This window comes from Stegostoma tigrinum, chromosome X (assembly GCF_030684315.1).
Source record: "Stegostoma tigrinum isolate sSteTig4 chromosome X, sSteTig4.hap1, whole genome shotgun sequence".
Classification (NCBI taxonomy): domain Eukaryota; kingdom Metazoa; phylum Chordata; class Chondrichthyes; order Orectolobiformes; family Stegostomatidae; genus Stegostoma; species Stegostoma tigrinum.
The window spans coordinates 12,550,718-12,565,413 of record NC_081404.1 but is presented as its reverse complement, the minus strand read 5'-3'; the positions used below and the strand labels follow the sequence as shown (position 1 = coordinate 12,565,413).

General features: G+C 39.5%; 1 protein-coding gene across 3 annotated transcripts in view; it reads left to right on the top strand.

The window, feature by feature from the left end:
* kmt2d (lysine (K)-specific methyltransferase 2D) overlaps window positions 1-14,696 on the top strand; it is a 281,603-nt gene that overhangs the window by 115,766 nt on the left and 151,141 nt on the right. For all 3 annotated transcript variants that reach the window (XM_048523503.2, XM_048523505.2, XM_048523504.2), the window contains exons 3-8: window positions 449-581; window positions 1,856-2,106; window positions 5,175-5,284; window positions 6,664-6,826; window positions 12,932-13,103; window positions 13,544-13,658. In XM_048523503.2, the coding sequence (XP_048379460.2) occupies window positions 449-581; window positions 1,856-2,106; window positions 5,175-5,284; window positions 6,664-6,826; window positions 12,932-13,103; window positions 13,544-13,658 (944 nt within the window). The remainder of the gene's footprint in view (window positions 1-448; window positions 582-1,855; window positions 2,107-5,174; window positions 5,285-6,663; window positions 6,827-12,931; window positions 13,104-13,543; window positions 13,659-14,696) is intronic.

Below are 14,696 nucleotides of genomic sequence, written 5' to 3'. Positions count from 1 at the left end.
TTTGTGCTCCTGAGATGCTGCTTGGCCTGCTGTGTTCATCCAGCCTCACATTTTATTATCTTGGATTCTCCAGCATCTGCAGTTCCCATTATCTTTGTTTTGAATTGAGTTTAGTTTCTCTGTCTAAATCCCATTCCTGCATTTTGGTTCTCAATTTGACTTTATGGCTTTTTAGACTTTATTTCTTAGCAGGAACTTAGATTTTTTTTTATTCTAAACTTCATGTTCATTTGGTAAGTTTGCTACTGATGTTAAAAGAAATAAAAATTATTCCAGAGCCTGGCATGGAAGTATATTCCTGGTGTCGGTAGCAACCACACTCTGTTGGATGATACACTTGCTAATTGAATGTCATATAATTGTGAGCCCAAAGGTAATGAAAAAGTAGATAATGACTTTGCAATTAATGCATTTAGGGTTAATAGAGCAATTTCATTTTCTGTTGTAGCAATGAACATTGACTCTGCTGAAAATAGTTCTTTAGGAGAAGATGAAGAAGCTGATCCGTCTGCATCTTGTTGCACAAAACGAGAAGAAACATCAGGTCATGGTTTGAAAGAGCAGCACAAGGAGCAGTGCAGGTAAAAGTGGAAATGTACAGGAGAGGTCTTGGAATCTGAGGGCTTTGCTCAAAATTTTTGACAGGAGAATCCACAATTTCCATTTGCCAAATTCAGTAGGGGCTAATTATTTATGATAAGTAGCAGTATTTCATAATTTTATTTGGGGCACGATGAAGGATATTCTGTGATGATATAAAAATTTGTACTTGCTTTTCTTACAGATGTCTGCATCTGCTTTTTATTAATTTATAAGTACAGTATTAGCCTTTGTTGTGGTATGTGTTCTTTAGCTCCCCATTTGATATGTTTCTGTTTCTTGGTAGTGCTAGCGTGTTGTTTTCATTGAGTTGGCTCACTTTAGCTTTATTATTCACTTCTGCCGTCCAAAAATGCAAGATCTTGAGGAATCGTTTGGCCCTCACTAGCACAGATGACATCAGGAATTTGACATGAATTTGAGTCCCACTGGTGTGTTGTGGCAAGTTTAAACTCCAATATTTGCCAGTGAACGATTGCAACCGAAGTGGGAAAGTAATTTTCTGCCTTTTTAAAAAAAATTGAGTTTCATGATGAAAACGTGACCATAGAAGAAATAGGAGCCAGCATCCATGAATAGTAGAGGTAGAACAGAAATAGGTAGCAACAATAAACTCTAGCAGTGGGAATAATTTGAAGGATGTCTAACTTTAATAAATCCAAGGTGTTAAATCCTTATACTGTGTACAGTGGAAAAACAGGCATGTTCTGAATTCTACCAAGGTAGAGATTTATAATGAACCTGTCACTGCACTAAAAATGCACCTGCGCCAAGTTATGTAAATATTTTAAGTTCACATTTGTAACCAGCATTAGTTTTTTCGCGATGCAGATTTTGCTACTTGTGATTTGGTTTGAGTCGCAGATAATTTGCCTTATTAACTTCGATGGAGCAAGGGTTGAAAATGAATCAAAGTATTTTTCTGTTCTTGTGACCACTACATGGTATTACTTTGGGTAATTTATATTTTAAAGATTAGTATAACTTGGCTAATGTAAGTAGTGAAAATGATAAAGATAACAGCTGTTGAGAATGTGATTAAAAGATCAGTTACGAAGTGAGCAAATCGAATTAACCATAGTGCAATGATGGAGGCCATTTGGCCTATCATATCAATACTGGCTATCCATTGAGCAGTTTTGTCAGTTCTACTTCCCACTGCAACCGTACAGATGCAAGTGCCTTTTTCTTCTGTGAAATTATTGATTTGTCTCCAATGTTTTTTAATTCAAAATTAAACCATCTTTCTGTCTAGCTCGGAGCAAAAGCTGTGCGTGTTTTGTAATTGTGGAGAGCAGAGCTTACATGGGCAAAGAGAGCTGAAGCAATTTGATCCATCGGCTGTGTTGGATGAATTTGGAAATGGAGAAACAAACAGAACTACAAAGGAAGGCAGTCCAGCATCAATGCACATGAGTGTTTCAGGGATGGAGGGGCTCTCCGATGAACTTGTGCAAGTTGGCTTTGAAAAAAGTGCAACAACAATGGCTCTCTTTGAGTCAACAGGTGAAAAAAACTGTTTTCTTTATTGTTTAAAAGTCCAACATTTCCCAAAACTGTTCTAAAAATTGGATTTCAGGAGTGTTATTTCTTGTGTTGTGTTCCTACTAACAATTTTTATAAAATTGTTTCTGACAATATTTCTCTCAATAAATTTGTTGCCATGATTACAGTTTGGATTCATTTAAGGTTTTAATTTTTAGTCCTGTTAAATTTTTTTTATCTTTTAATAATTTAAATGATGACAACTCCAAGTAGTCCAGAACAATTCATCAGTAATGACAACACTAGTGTATGATGCCCTTTCACTACGACCTTAACTTCAGCCTCGAGAATTGTATATGCTGATGGAGTCCTTTACAGATCATCTTGGTCATGTTCTTGTGCTGATTTAATTTATTTTTGGAAAAAATCTTCATGCCAGTGTATTGAAACCAAATAAATTTTGGTTAACTAGACGAGCAGAAGAAAATAAATTGAAGATGCTCTCTAGGACCTCAAACTACTTTGTAGTTGCTCCATTATTGTTTTTATCTCAAATTCTGTGCTTACATAAAGTTACGTTGAGCTACAGAGTTGAACCAACACTTAAGTTACTCTGTGAACTTGAATCATTTTGTGCCAAAGCTCTGAGTTGCCTCAATAGCCAGCCAAGATCCTGTCATTATCTTGCATCTGAAGGTGCATTTTTCATTTGGTTCTCTGATCAGGAACACAATTTCTGGATGATTCCAAATTAGCCCACCCCCCACACTGCTGCCTCTTCCTCCTCCACCCCCCCAACCCCTTTTTTCTCTTCCTCCTCCCCCACTTTTTCCTCTTCCTCCTTTTTACCCCCCCACCCCCACTTTTCTCTTGCTGTACCATTAGAAACCCAAGTAGATTATCTAGTTTCTCGTCCCTTTATCTTTTTTTTTTCTTTATCTTTGCATTTGTGTAATTTCCTGCACACTAGGCATCAAAGTTGGAGACTCTTTTTAGCCTCTGACTCTGCACCCACCTGGTCATCATGATACTTTCTGATGAGCGGTGATTGAACAGACAATTCCTTTGCTATAAGCAATGATTTATCACCTTGACTCAGTTGGTAACTCACTGTTTCCTGAATCAGCACTGTTGGTTCAAAGCTCACTCCAGCACTTGAGTTTTCAATTCAAAGTGAAGTTGTAGTACATTGCTGAGGGGGTGTTCCATTGATTTTCAGTTGAGATATGATCTTGAGATTTTGTCTATCACTTCCAATGGTCCAGGTTACTTCTGAAGAACTATCAATTCTTCCTGATACTTGGCTAACGTTCGTTGCTCAGCCAGCACCAAATAGTAAAATTAATTAGCCAGTAATCCCATTGCTGTTTTGAGGAGCTTGCTGTGCGCAAAATAACTGTCGCATTTTCTACATAATTTTGCTGTACTTCAAAGAAATGAATTGTAATTGAAATGCTATGAGATGTTTTGAGTCCAGGCGCTAAATGCAAGGGAATTTTTTTCCTCTTTACATGGTGGATAGGTGCTGTGCAGCTGCCAAAAATAATAATGACAGTGCAAACATATTTCAGCCTTGTTTACTTTTGTATATAGGTGAGTTCCATGGTGTTACTTTCGATTAATGCTGGAAAATCTGGCTCAGTTGGCTTTCTGATACTGAAACATTACTGTAATCATAGATTGTGTTGGGACAAAACCGTGGTAAAAACTTATCTGCAAATTGTGCACACTCATGAATGTATCGTTGGAGGTGGTGTAATGGTTTTACGTACTGCCTTTTATGTCCAGGACATGGGTTTCAAGTTAGCTCAGACAAGAAAGTCTTCTTTCCATAGAGACCCAGTTGAATGAGTTCTAACTGGTTCAAACGCAAGTCTTCAAGAAAACAAGTTCATTATTCAGAACAAGATGGCAAAAATTAAATGTCATGCCAGTAGAAGAAGAATCCTTGGTGAAATTTGGATTAAGGTACATCGTTGTAACATGACCATTGCTTCTGCATTGTACCTGTTAAATGCCTAATCAGATGTGTATCTGACCCTGATGTACAATGTAGAAAAAAAATCTAACATTGACCTTGGCTACAGCATAATTTGCTGTCATCCATGCCTTGTGTAGAAACCCTTTTTAGTGCTTTCAAAACAGGCAGTTGATAAATTTTGAACAAAATTGTTTAGTTTTTGAGAGGTTAATTTGCTGTCCTGAATGAAACTAGTATTTTCAGTACAACTCAGTCCAGCTTGATCATTACAATAATCTAAAATAATTCACTGATGATCTGAGATGGTTTACTTTTGATTTATTTCTCTAGCCAGTACTAGATATAGTCAGATCTTCAAATGAATACTTTGACAGCAGCTGAAATTAATTTCATTGTTAGAAGAAAGCTGCCCACAAAAATTGACTTTATGTATGATAACTTTCACCGTTATTGCCGTTAATTTGATTCTAGCATCAAGTTTAGGGGACCTTTTTATTGTGATGTCATCAAGTAGGCAATCATACTGGAATCTCCACAGTAAACCAGAAAGTGAATTACAATGTTTATCCTTGACTTTTTTTCATTTTGTAGAAAGTTGAATAGATTGGGACATGCACATAGGAAAAAAGGTAGAAACGGAAATATCATAAACATTAGTTTTCAATGCAACTTTTTAAAATAAAAGACTTTTTTCTGTCAGATGAGAAATTTGACATTCCATAAATATAAAGTTAGTTGTTTGGGTCTACAAACTTTGTACCAGGTTTATAGTTGCTATTCAGCATGGTTTAAATATCCAATAACACCTTATTCAATAATGTGTACTTTTTTTCAATGGTTTTTGATGAGACTGCATATAAATGTAGAAGTTCGCATCAATTTAAGTGATTTCAACCTGCAGAACCTCAACTAACTTGTGGAGGAGTGGGTAATTAATGACAGCAATTTTTGGAGAATTGGTGACTGGAGTTTCTGGATCTCTGTGAATGAGCAGACTCTGGACATTGCAATAACTATGGTGATTTTGCTATCACTACAACTGCGAAATTTAAACCATGCTATCCTGTGAACAGTTTTTGTTTCTGAACCTTAATATTTTCCTCCATAGGACACTTCTGGGCTCATCATTGGTGTGCAGCCTGGTCAAATGGTGTTGAACAGGGTGAAGGACAAAAACTGGTCAATGTGGACAAAGCTGTAATCTCAGGTATCTCACAGGTAGGATGCAAAATTTTGTAACTTGGTTCTTTGAACTTTTAGAATCCTGGAGAATATTGATTGACAGAACATTAATTGTCCTTCTAAAAGTTTGCTGAATTCACAATTGATAACTTGCTTAAGTGCCACTCTCCTAAATGTTGAGTGTTACAGCTTAGAGTTTTGGAGTACAAATTTGTTTCTGCTACTTTAACATAGTGGAATTCATTGCGGCAGAGTGCAGTGGAGGCCGAGGCGTTGGATGCCTTCAAGGCAGAGATCAACAAATTCTTGATCTCAAAAGGAATCAAGGGCTGTGGGGAGAGTGCAGGGCAGTGGTGTTGAAATGCCCATCAGCCATGATTTAAATGGCAGAGTGGACTTGATGGGCCGAACGGCCTCACTCCCACTCCTATGTCTTATGGTCTTATGGACCATTGCCAAATGGAAGCATAGTACTTTCTGGAGGGAGAGACTGTCATACTAGCTGTCTTATTTTAATATTTGTGGAAATGAGGGTGTTCCTGTGTCTTAAAAGTAGCAAATCTATACTTTTTGCTGGAGTCCAAGAAAGTGGGGAACAGTGTTAAATTCCAGTTCAGTCAGCATCCAACATTCCAGATCATCGTGGAAAGCCCAAAGGCATTGAAGTAATTTTGAGTGTATCTCTTGCTCCATAAGCTGCAATTACGGGACTGCAAAGGATTTTGCTTTTCTTTCTTTCATTATGAGAACAGTTTAGTTTTGCAGATGAGTAAAATGATTGAAGTTAGCACTTCAAATGCTCTTCACTGTAAGAGCACCTAGAGATGGAGGAAGGACTCAATTAAACCTCATTCCCCAAATTGACTTTGCAGTTGATCGTGCAACTGATATGGGGAAAGTGGTAACCTGGTGATGATCCACAAGCTCAAGCTACCACTCTGGAGACATGGTTCAAATCCTACCGTGGCAGGTGTGGAGTTTAAATTTGATTGCTAAGTCTGGAATTAAAAGCTAGATTCGTGAAAACCCATCTAGTTTATTTATGTCCATTAGAACCTTGTCTGATCTACATGTGACTCCGATCCACAGCAGTGTGGTGACTGTTAACTGCCCTTTGAAATGGCACAGCAAACTGCTCAGTTCCCAGGCACTTATGGACACACAACAAATATCCACATCCCATGAAACAGTAAAGAAACGATAGCAAGCTGGAATGATGGCACACTTAATGTGTAGTGATTTTACTTTTCCAGCAACCTATAGGGCCGTTGCTTTTTCTTGCAGTCTGTAGTTGTGTAGTCCTCTATTCTTGACATAGTTCCCTATTGGTCTGAACGTCTGTCTGATTTTTGATTTGCTAATTGTTAAGCTAAAGGTAATTTACAATAGTAATATTATTTATATTTATTTTGCAGAAATGTGAGTATTGTAAACGGTTGGGAGCTACCATCCAGTGCCAGATGGAGGGATGTTTAAGATCGTACCACTTTCCCTGCGCAGCAGCATCTGGGTCCTTTCAGTCAATGAAATCATTAACCCTACTGTGTTCAGAACACATTGATAAAGCAGTGGAAATAGGTACTAATACATGCTTGAAATACTTATGTTAAATGTGTCATTCTTGATAGGGAGGTGCAAATACTTAAATCTGGTGTAAGGGCAAAAAGTGTATGGAAGTGTCTTTTTTTTAATATTAACTGGGAATCTCTGGCTGTTCAATATCTGTGGGTAAATGCCGGGTTTGGTTCTGTACTAAGATGTACAGAAGGTCCCAGGTTTGATCACTAGCACTGATTTGTCTTGAAAAAGATCGGTCTTGAAGAGAATACTGGCAGGGGCCTTTAATTGGTCTGGTGAGGGAAGATGAAAATCAACCAAGTTTCACTGGTTGCTGTTCATTGAATGCAATTAATGAATGCATGCAGATGCTGGATGAGAGAGTTACAGGTGGAACCATATCCTATCTGCAGCTGGAGAAATTTCTTAAAAGTTTGAGGGTTGATAGTTGGAGGAGGTAAGAACAGTTGTTTAAAAAAGCTGGTTGCAACTTCCATTTATCCTGTAACCAGTTTGAGTTGTGTAGGTCTAAATATTTTATAACATTGAAATGGGTTCACCTTCTTAACCACATTTTAATGCCTGTCTGTCTCTCCTGCTTTACTGCTCTGGCAGTCAAATCAGTTGCGGGAAGTAACTGAAACAATGTGAAATTGGAAAAGTGGGTGGTTGATCAAACAAAAATAAATATGTATGATCCGGTAGCTATTACAGAAATATGGCTTCATAATGCTGTGAATGGAGACTTGAATCTTTAAGGGTAGAGGGCATTTCAAAAGACTGGAAACTAGGAGAATGTGGGGTGTGGGGCTCAGTTTTCTTTTAGCGATGGTATTAGCAATGGAGAGATTACCTAAATTGAGGAAGTTATGCCATGGAAACAATTTGGCTTGGAATGAGAAACGATACAGGCAAGAAGTCACTTGAGAGCCGTGTACAGGCGTGCGACCCCCCCCCCCCCCACCCCGGAATAGTAACCACATGGTAGGTTAGAGCATAAAGGAAGAAATAATGAGAGCTTGTAGAGAGGTATGGCAGTAATCTCAGGAGATTCTAATCTGCACATAGATTGGAAGCGTCAGATAGTCAAAGTTAGCCATTGACTTTTTTGTTATTTTGTGGATAGTGCAGTATGTTATGGACGTGCCACTGAACAGGCTAAACAAGACCTGATGTTGTTGAATGACAGGATTGATTGTTCAATTTTATCATTGTAAAGGTGTCCTGAGGTAATGAGCCATAATATGATTGAATTTTGCATCTTTTTTTGAGGGAGGGAGGAGTGGATCCAAGACCGTTCACACAATAAATAAACAAGGGGAATTAAGAGGGCATGAAAGCAGAGCTGGCGAAAGTGAATTTGCAAACTAGAGTAAATTATAGGTCAATAGAAATACAGTGGCAGACCTTTTAAAGGGATATTTCAGAATGTACTGATTAGATGCATTGCAAAGAGTAAGTAGAATTCTAAATAACAGGCCCACCATGCCTGGTTAACTAGAAATGTTAACGTTGGTATCAAACGAAAAGGAAAAGAAAAACACAATTGTGCAAAGACAGTGAGCAAATCAGAAGTTTGGATAGAATATTTAAAAAATGGTAAAGAATGATCAAAAAAGTAATAAGGAGGGAAATTAGAGTGAGAGAAAGCTAGACAAATATAAAGACAGGGAGTAGGATTTTCCATTAATTAGAAAAGGAACAAGTTAACAAAGTGAGCATTGACAGAAAGAAATCTGAAGAATTAAAAATGGAAAATTGAGCTGAGCAAATATTTTATTTGTCCACAGGATGTGAACCAGCATTTATTGCTCATCGCAAATTACCCTGGAAAGTGTGGTAGTGAGCTGCCGCCTTGAACTGCCGCAGTCCATTTGGTATAGCTAAACTGACTTTGCTGTTCAGAGAAAAAGTTCTAGGATCTTGACCCAGGAACACTTTTTTAAAAAAAAAACCTACCATATAATTCCAATTCACGATGGTTAGTGGCTTAGAGGGGACCTTGCAGGTGGTGGTGTTCTCATCTATTTGCTGCCCTTGTCATTCTAGATTGTAGTCATTGTGGATTTCGGAGGTGCTGTCCAAGGAGCCTTGGTGAATTTGTACAGTGCATCTTGTTGATGGTACACAGTGCTGCTACTCAGCATCAGTAGTGGAGAGAGCGAGTGGCACCATACCCACAAACAATCAAGCAGGCTATTTAGTTCTGGATAGTGTCAAGCTTCTTGAGTGTTGTTAGAGCTGCTCACATCCAAGCAAGTGGTGAGTATTCCATCACATTCCTGACTTGTGTCTTGTAGATGGCGAACAGGCTTTAGGAAGTCAGGAGGGGGAGATACGTGTCAGCCTCCAAGCGTCTGACCCCCCCCCCTCCCCCCGCCTCTTGTCTGACCCTGGCTAGTCCAATTACATTTCCAGTCCATGGTAACTCCTAGGATGGCAATAGTGGAGGATTTGGAAATAGTAATGCCATTGAATGTCAAGTGGTATTGGTTAGATTCTCTTGTTGGAGATGGCAATTGCCTGGCACTTGTGTGGCATTAATGTTGCTTGTCACTTGTCAGCCCAAATCTGCGTGTTGTCCAGGCCCTGCTGCATTTAAACATCGGCTTTTTCATGACCTGAAGTATCTCTTGGGTTGGGAGAAATGCAGCGTGTGTTCAAGTTCATGACAATAGACTGTTTTAACTCCTGTTGTGCCATTACCCAACTGGACTTCATACTGAACTACTTCCAATGCGCAACACCGATGCGGGCCATTTAGCCCATTATTTATGCTTCACTTGAGTCTCCTCCCACCTTTCTTCATCCAAGTGTTAACATAACCCTCCATTCTCTCCTCCATCATGCTTATTTAGCTTCCCTTTAAATGCATCACTTTCTTCTTAAATGCCTTGAGTTAATGAATGAGATATACATAGAAAGCTATGACAGCACTTCGCAAGCAGAGGGATTCTTGCTAAAAGCGAACATGTATGTGAAAGATTGTGGGCTGTGCTTGTATCTTAAAGCCTAAAAGGAGTCGTAGACCCCTAACAGTGTGGGAAAACAAACTCTTTGGTCCAGCTCATCCATGGCGAGTCCAATCTGACCTAGTCCCATTTGCCAGCATTTGGCCCATATCCCCCTGAACCCTTCATATTCATATACCTGTCCAGATGACTTTTGGTGTTACAGCTGTACCCTCCTCCCCTACTTCTGGCCGTTTGTTCCGTACATACACCACCCCCTTCCTTAAAAAGTTACCACTCAGTCCTTTTTCAGTCTTTCCCCTCCCACCTTAAATCTACACACTGTAGTTTTGAGACCTCCCCCTGAACAAAAAGACCATGGCTGTTCACTGTATTTGTCTCCCTCATGATTTTATCATCCTCTGTAAGATCACACTTTAGCCTCTGATACTCTCGGGGCGGGAGGGGGGAAGGAGGAGGAGGAGGAGGAGGAGGGAGAGAAATGCCTCAACCTATTCAGCCTCTCCCTATAACTCAACCCCTCCAGTCCTCCTCTCAAGTTTAACACCCTCCTTCTTATTGAAAGGCAACCAGAATTGTATGCAGTATTCTAAAGGTGGCCTCACCAATGTCCTGTATAGCCACAACATGACCTTCCAACTCCTATACTCAATAATCTGACTCATGAAGGCAAGTGTGCCAAATACCATTTTAGCCACCCTGTCTCCCTACACCTCCCCTTTCAAGGTGTACCTGTACCCCTAGATCTCTTTGGCACCCCTGTCCAGGGCCGTACGATTAATTGTATAAGTCCTGACCTGGTTTGCCTTTCCAAAATACAGCACTTTACAAATAATCTAAATTAAACTCCATCTGTCATTCTTTGGCCCATCTGTTCAAGGCCCTGTTGAACTCCTGAGATAATCACACCCCTTATTTTTGCATTATCTAGAAACTTAGCAACCTTGTGTCCTATGTTCCCATCCAAATCATTTATATAAATGACCAGAAGCAGTGGACCCAACACTTTTTTTTAACTCCTCGTTAGTGGCAGGTCACAGGCCTCCAGCCTGAAAAGCAACCCTCCACCACCATCCTCTATCTCCTACCTTCAAGCCAGTTTTGTATCCGATTGTTTAGTTCCCCCAGATCCCATGTGATCTAACTTTGCTAACCAATCTACCATGCGAAACCATGTTGAATGCGTTGCTTAAGTTCATATCACCATAATAGGGGACGTCTACCACTCTGCCTTCATCGATCTTTGTCACCTCTTCAAAAAACTCAGTCAAATTATTGAGACACAGTTTCCCATGTGTAAAGTCATGTTGACTATCCCTGATCAGTCCCTGCCTTTCCAATAGGTCATGTCCGAAGGGACTCTTCAAGACATCGCTGTTTATGTCTCCATGTACTCTAACTTCCATGTCCTCCTCCACAGTAAATACTGATGCAAAATATTAATTTAGTATCTCCTCCATCTTCTGTGGTTCCATTCATAGGTGGCCGTGTGAATGTTTAAGAGGCCTTATTCTCTCCTTAGTTGCTGTTTTGTTCTTAATATATTTACACAACCTTTTTGGGTTCTCCTTAACTCTATTTGCCAAAGCTATCTTGTGTCTCCCCCACCCCCCCACCCTTTTTTTAAAAAACCCTCTTAATTTCCCTCTTACTGCTTTTATGCTACCTGAGGGTTTCGTTCGATGTGCGAGTATATGGTGTGATGGGGTCACCTGTAGCGTGATGTGAACGCAAGATCATGGTTGAAGCTGAGCAATTTTGTGTTGTTTTGTGTCTTGAAGTCCACTTGACGTTAACCTGAAGATTGGAGGCTAAATGCCCTTGACCGCTGAAGTGTTCCCCCACTGTGGGAACGCCACTGTCTGGCGATTGTTGCATGGTGTCCGTTCATTCACTGTCATAGCGTCTGCATGGTCTTGCCAGTATACCGTGCCTCAGGGCATCCTTGTCTGCAGCGTATGAAATAGATAACGTTGGCTGAGTAACATGAGTATCTGTCATGCATGTGTGATGGTGGTATCCATGTTGATGATCTGACACGTCTCAGAGGTTGCCATGGCAGGGTTGTGTGGTGTTGGGGTCGATGTTGTATTGAAAGGCTGGGTAGTTTGTTGCGAATACTGGTCTGTTTAAGGGTTGGTGGTTGTTTGTAGGCATAGGGAAGATTGTGGCAAGGTGCTCATTGTTCTCAATAATGTGTTGAAGGCTGCAAAGAGTATGGCATAGTTTCTCCGCTCTGGGGAAGTGCTAGGAATACTCTCACTAATGCTCTCTATCGCGCACATACACATAAATCTATGGGGTGAATTATTTCATCCAAGATGTTTGTGTATTTGTGCATACAGTTTTTAAAAAAAAACCCAGCTTGACTCTAGGTTAAAACACAGATTCTAAACAAGGCCCCACACCTGAAATGCACAGCTGACCTTAGATGTCACCTCTTGTCAACACTGATAAAACCTTTATTTATCTCTGGACAGTGTCTTGAAAGAAATTCTGGGATTTGCATTTTAATCAATAGAAACCTGCATCTCCTTTCTAACTGGTTAAAGATTCACGAGGAGGTGGTCAGCAAGCCATTTTTAGGGTTGTTACCTTTTTTGCTTATAAATTCTGTTTCGGTCTACCTCCTGTTCCATACTACACCTGAGGAAGGAGCAGAGCTAATGAAAGCCAGTGTTTTCAAATAAATCTGTTGGGACTATAACCTGGTGTCATGTGATTTTTGACCTTAACTTCCATATATACATTGTTTTGCCTTTGATTAACAAAACGATTTTTAAGTTGAGCTGATGATTTTGATTGTGTAACAGATATCTTAATTCATAAGTTGAGTCTCATTTGGGAAACTATTAATGACTAGAAAAATTGAGTTCCATTAATCACTATTCCAATGAGAAATCCTAGCTCCGCACTTAACCCAGGTTTTCGGGCCTGTTATTGACTTCTGTTTTCTTCCATTGCAACCAGAAAGACCTCCCTGCAAAGTAGTGCTGGGATACCTTGGTTTACCTGTTTGAAAGGATAGCAAAATCAAGTGTTTAAAAAGTCATCTATGGAAATTTTCAGCCTCTGATTTGAAAGTGATCAGTAAACTGAAATAAATTGCTTTCACGCAAATTTTAATATAATACTTTTTCTTATTCCATTTTAGCAAAGGATGAGGCAAATTGTGGTGTCTGTGATGCTCCAGGGGATCTCCTGGACCTTCTCTTCTGTACCAGCTGTGGATTGCATTATCATGGTGCATGTCTGGAAATTGCCATCACACCAGTTAAACGTGCTGGTTGGCAGTGCCCTGAGTGCAAAGTATGCCAGACTTGCAGGTTTGTACCTCAGGTAGACACTGCATGAACTGTACACTGTCAACGAGAGAATGAAAGAATGTAAAATCTCTGTAAACTGTTTTACTGTTAGAATATTAATAGTTATGGAAAATAAATGCAAATATGAGTGCAGGTAGTTCATATTCTCTTTCTAAATATTTTGTGCTGTAGTTTGTATAGTTTTACTGTATTGGTTTGCTCATTTTTGTCTTGATATATTCACGGAATGTTGGTAAGAAGGGAATTGGCCCAATATTTGAAGAAGCAGGAAAAAAAATACAGGCATAAAGGGAAGGAACAGGGGAATGAGGTTAGGTTAGCTGGATTGCTCTTTGGAAGAGCTGGTACAGTGGACCAAATGGCCTTGTTTTCCAGTGTGTTGGATTATTTGGTAATTTATGAAAATTACTAAATTGTAATGTCTGTTGAATTCCATGCAGACAGCCTGGTGCCGACACAATGATGCTTGTGTGTGATGCATGTGACAAGGGCTATCACACATTTTGTTTAAAACCAGCCATGGAGTCACTGCCTACTGATAGCTGGAAATGCAAGGTGGGTGCTTTGTGAATGTGTGTGTCTTTGCGCATGCATGCATGAGCGATCTGTTGATGTCATTTAGTGTCAAAGAGTACACGATGGCTTTAAGTCTCTTATCTTTGGAACACTAGTTCTAATGTGGTTTTTCTTTTAATTTTCATGGGATGGGTTTGTCACTGGCTAGGGCCAGCATTTATTGCCCATCCGTAATTAACGAGAGGGCAGTTAAAAATGAACTATGTTGTTGTAAGGATGGCAGATTTCCTTCCTGAAGTAGTGATGAGTGAACTAATGAGTTTTAAAAATATTAAACAGCGGTCACCACACCAGCCTTTTATTCCAGATTTTTATTGAATTCAAATTTCACCATCTGCCGTGTCCCAGAACATTAGCCTGAGATTCTGGATTACTAGACAATTACCATGACACTGCTGGTTCCCCAGGAATGATACTGAAAAGTCTTGCGTATAGGTTTGTTTCCCCCCCCCCCCCCCCCCCCCCCCCCGAATTTCACCTGAGGTGTTTGAAAGTTTGCAAACCTTTCTGTTGTAGATTCACTTGCTTTTTAACTATTAGGAGGACTGGAATATGTCTCATTACTTTCTCAACTGATGGTTAAAATTGTACTGCTAAAGTTATATATGTTGCTAGGAATTTATTTATAGTAGTTCGATAGTTATCCTTGAATTCATTCTGTTGACCACTTTTTCTACATTTTTAAAATGTTCTTGCCGATCATCAATAAAAATGTTACTGTCCATATTTAGCTGGGTGGAGGAAGAGAAGACCAACATCATCATAGAATGTATTATAATGGAACCATATTGACTTATTCCACTTGTTAGGTGACAGCAAATGTCTTATACAACTCCAAGATGATTAATGTTTGTTTTGATTTTGCTGGTCTCCAAGCTGACCTCCGCATTGCCCTGGTGTATTCATATGCTTCTTATACTTTTTTGGATAGTTCATTTACTTGCAAGGATTGAATGGGCAGACAGTTGGATTACTCTTCTGTGGGCTTACTTTTTCTTCTATTTTTGACTGTTCTCA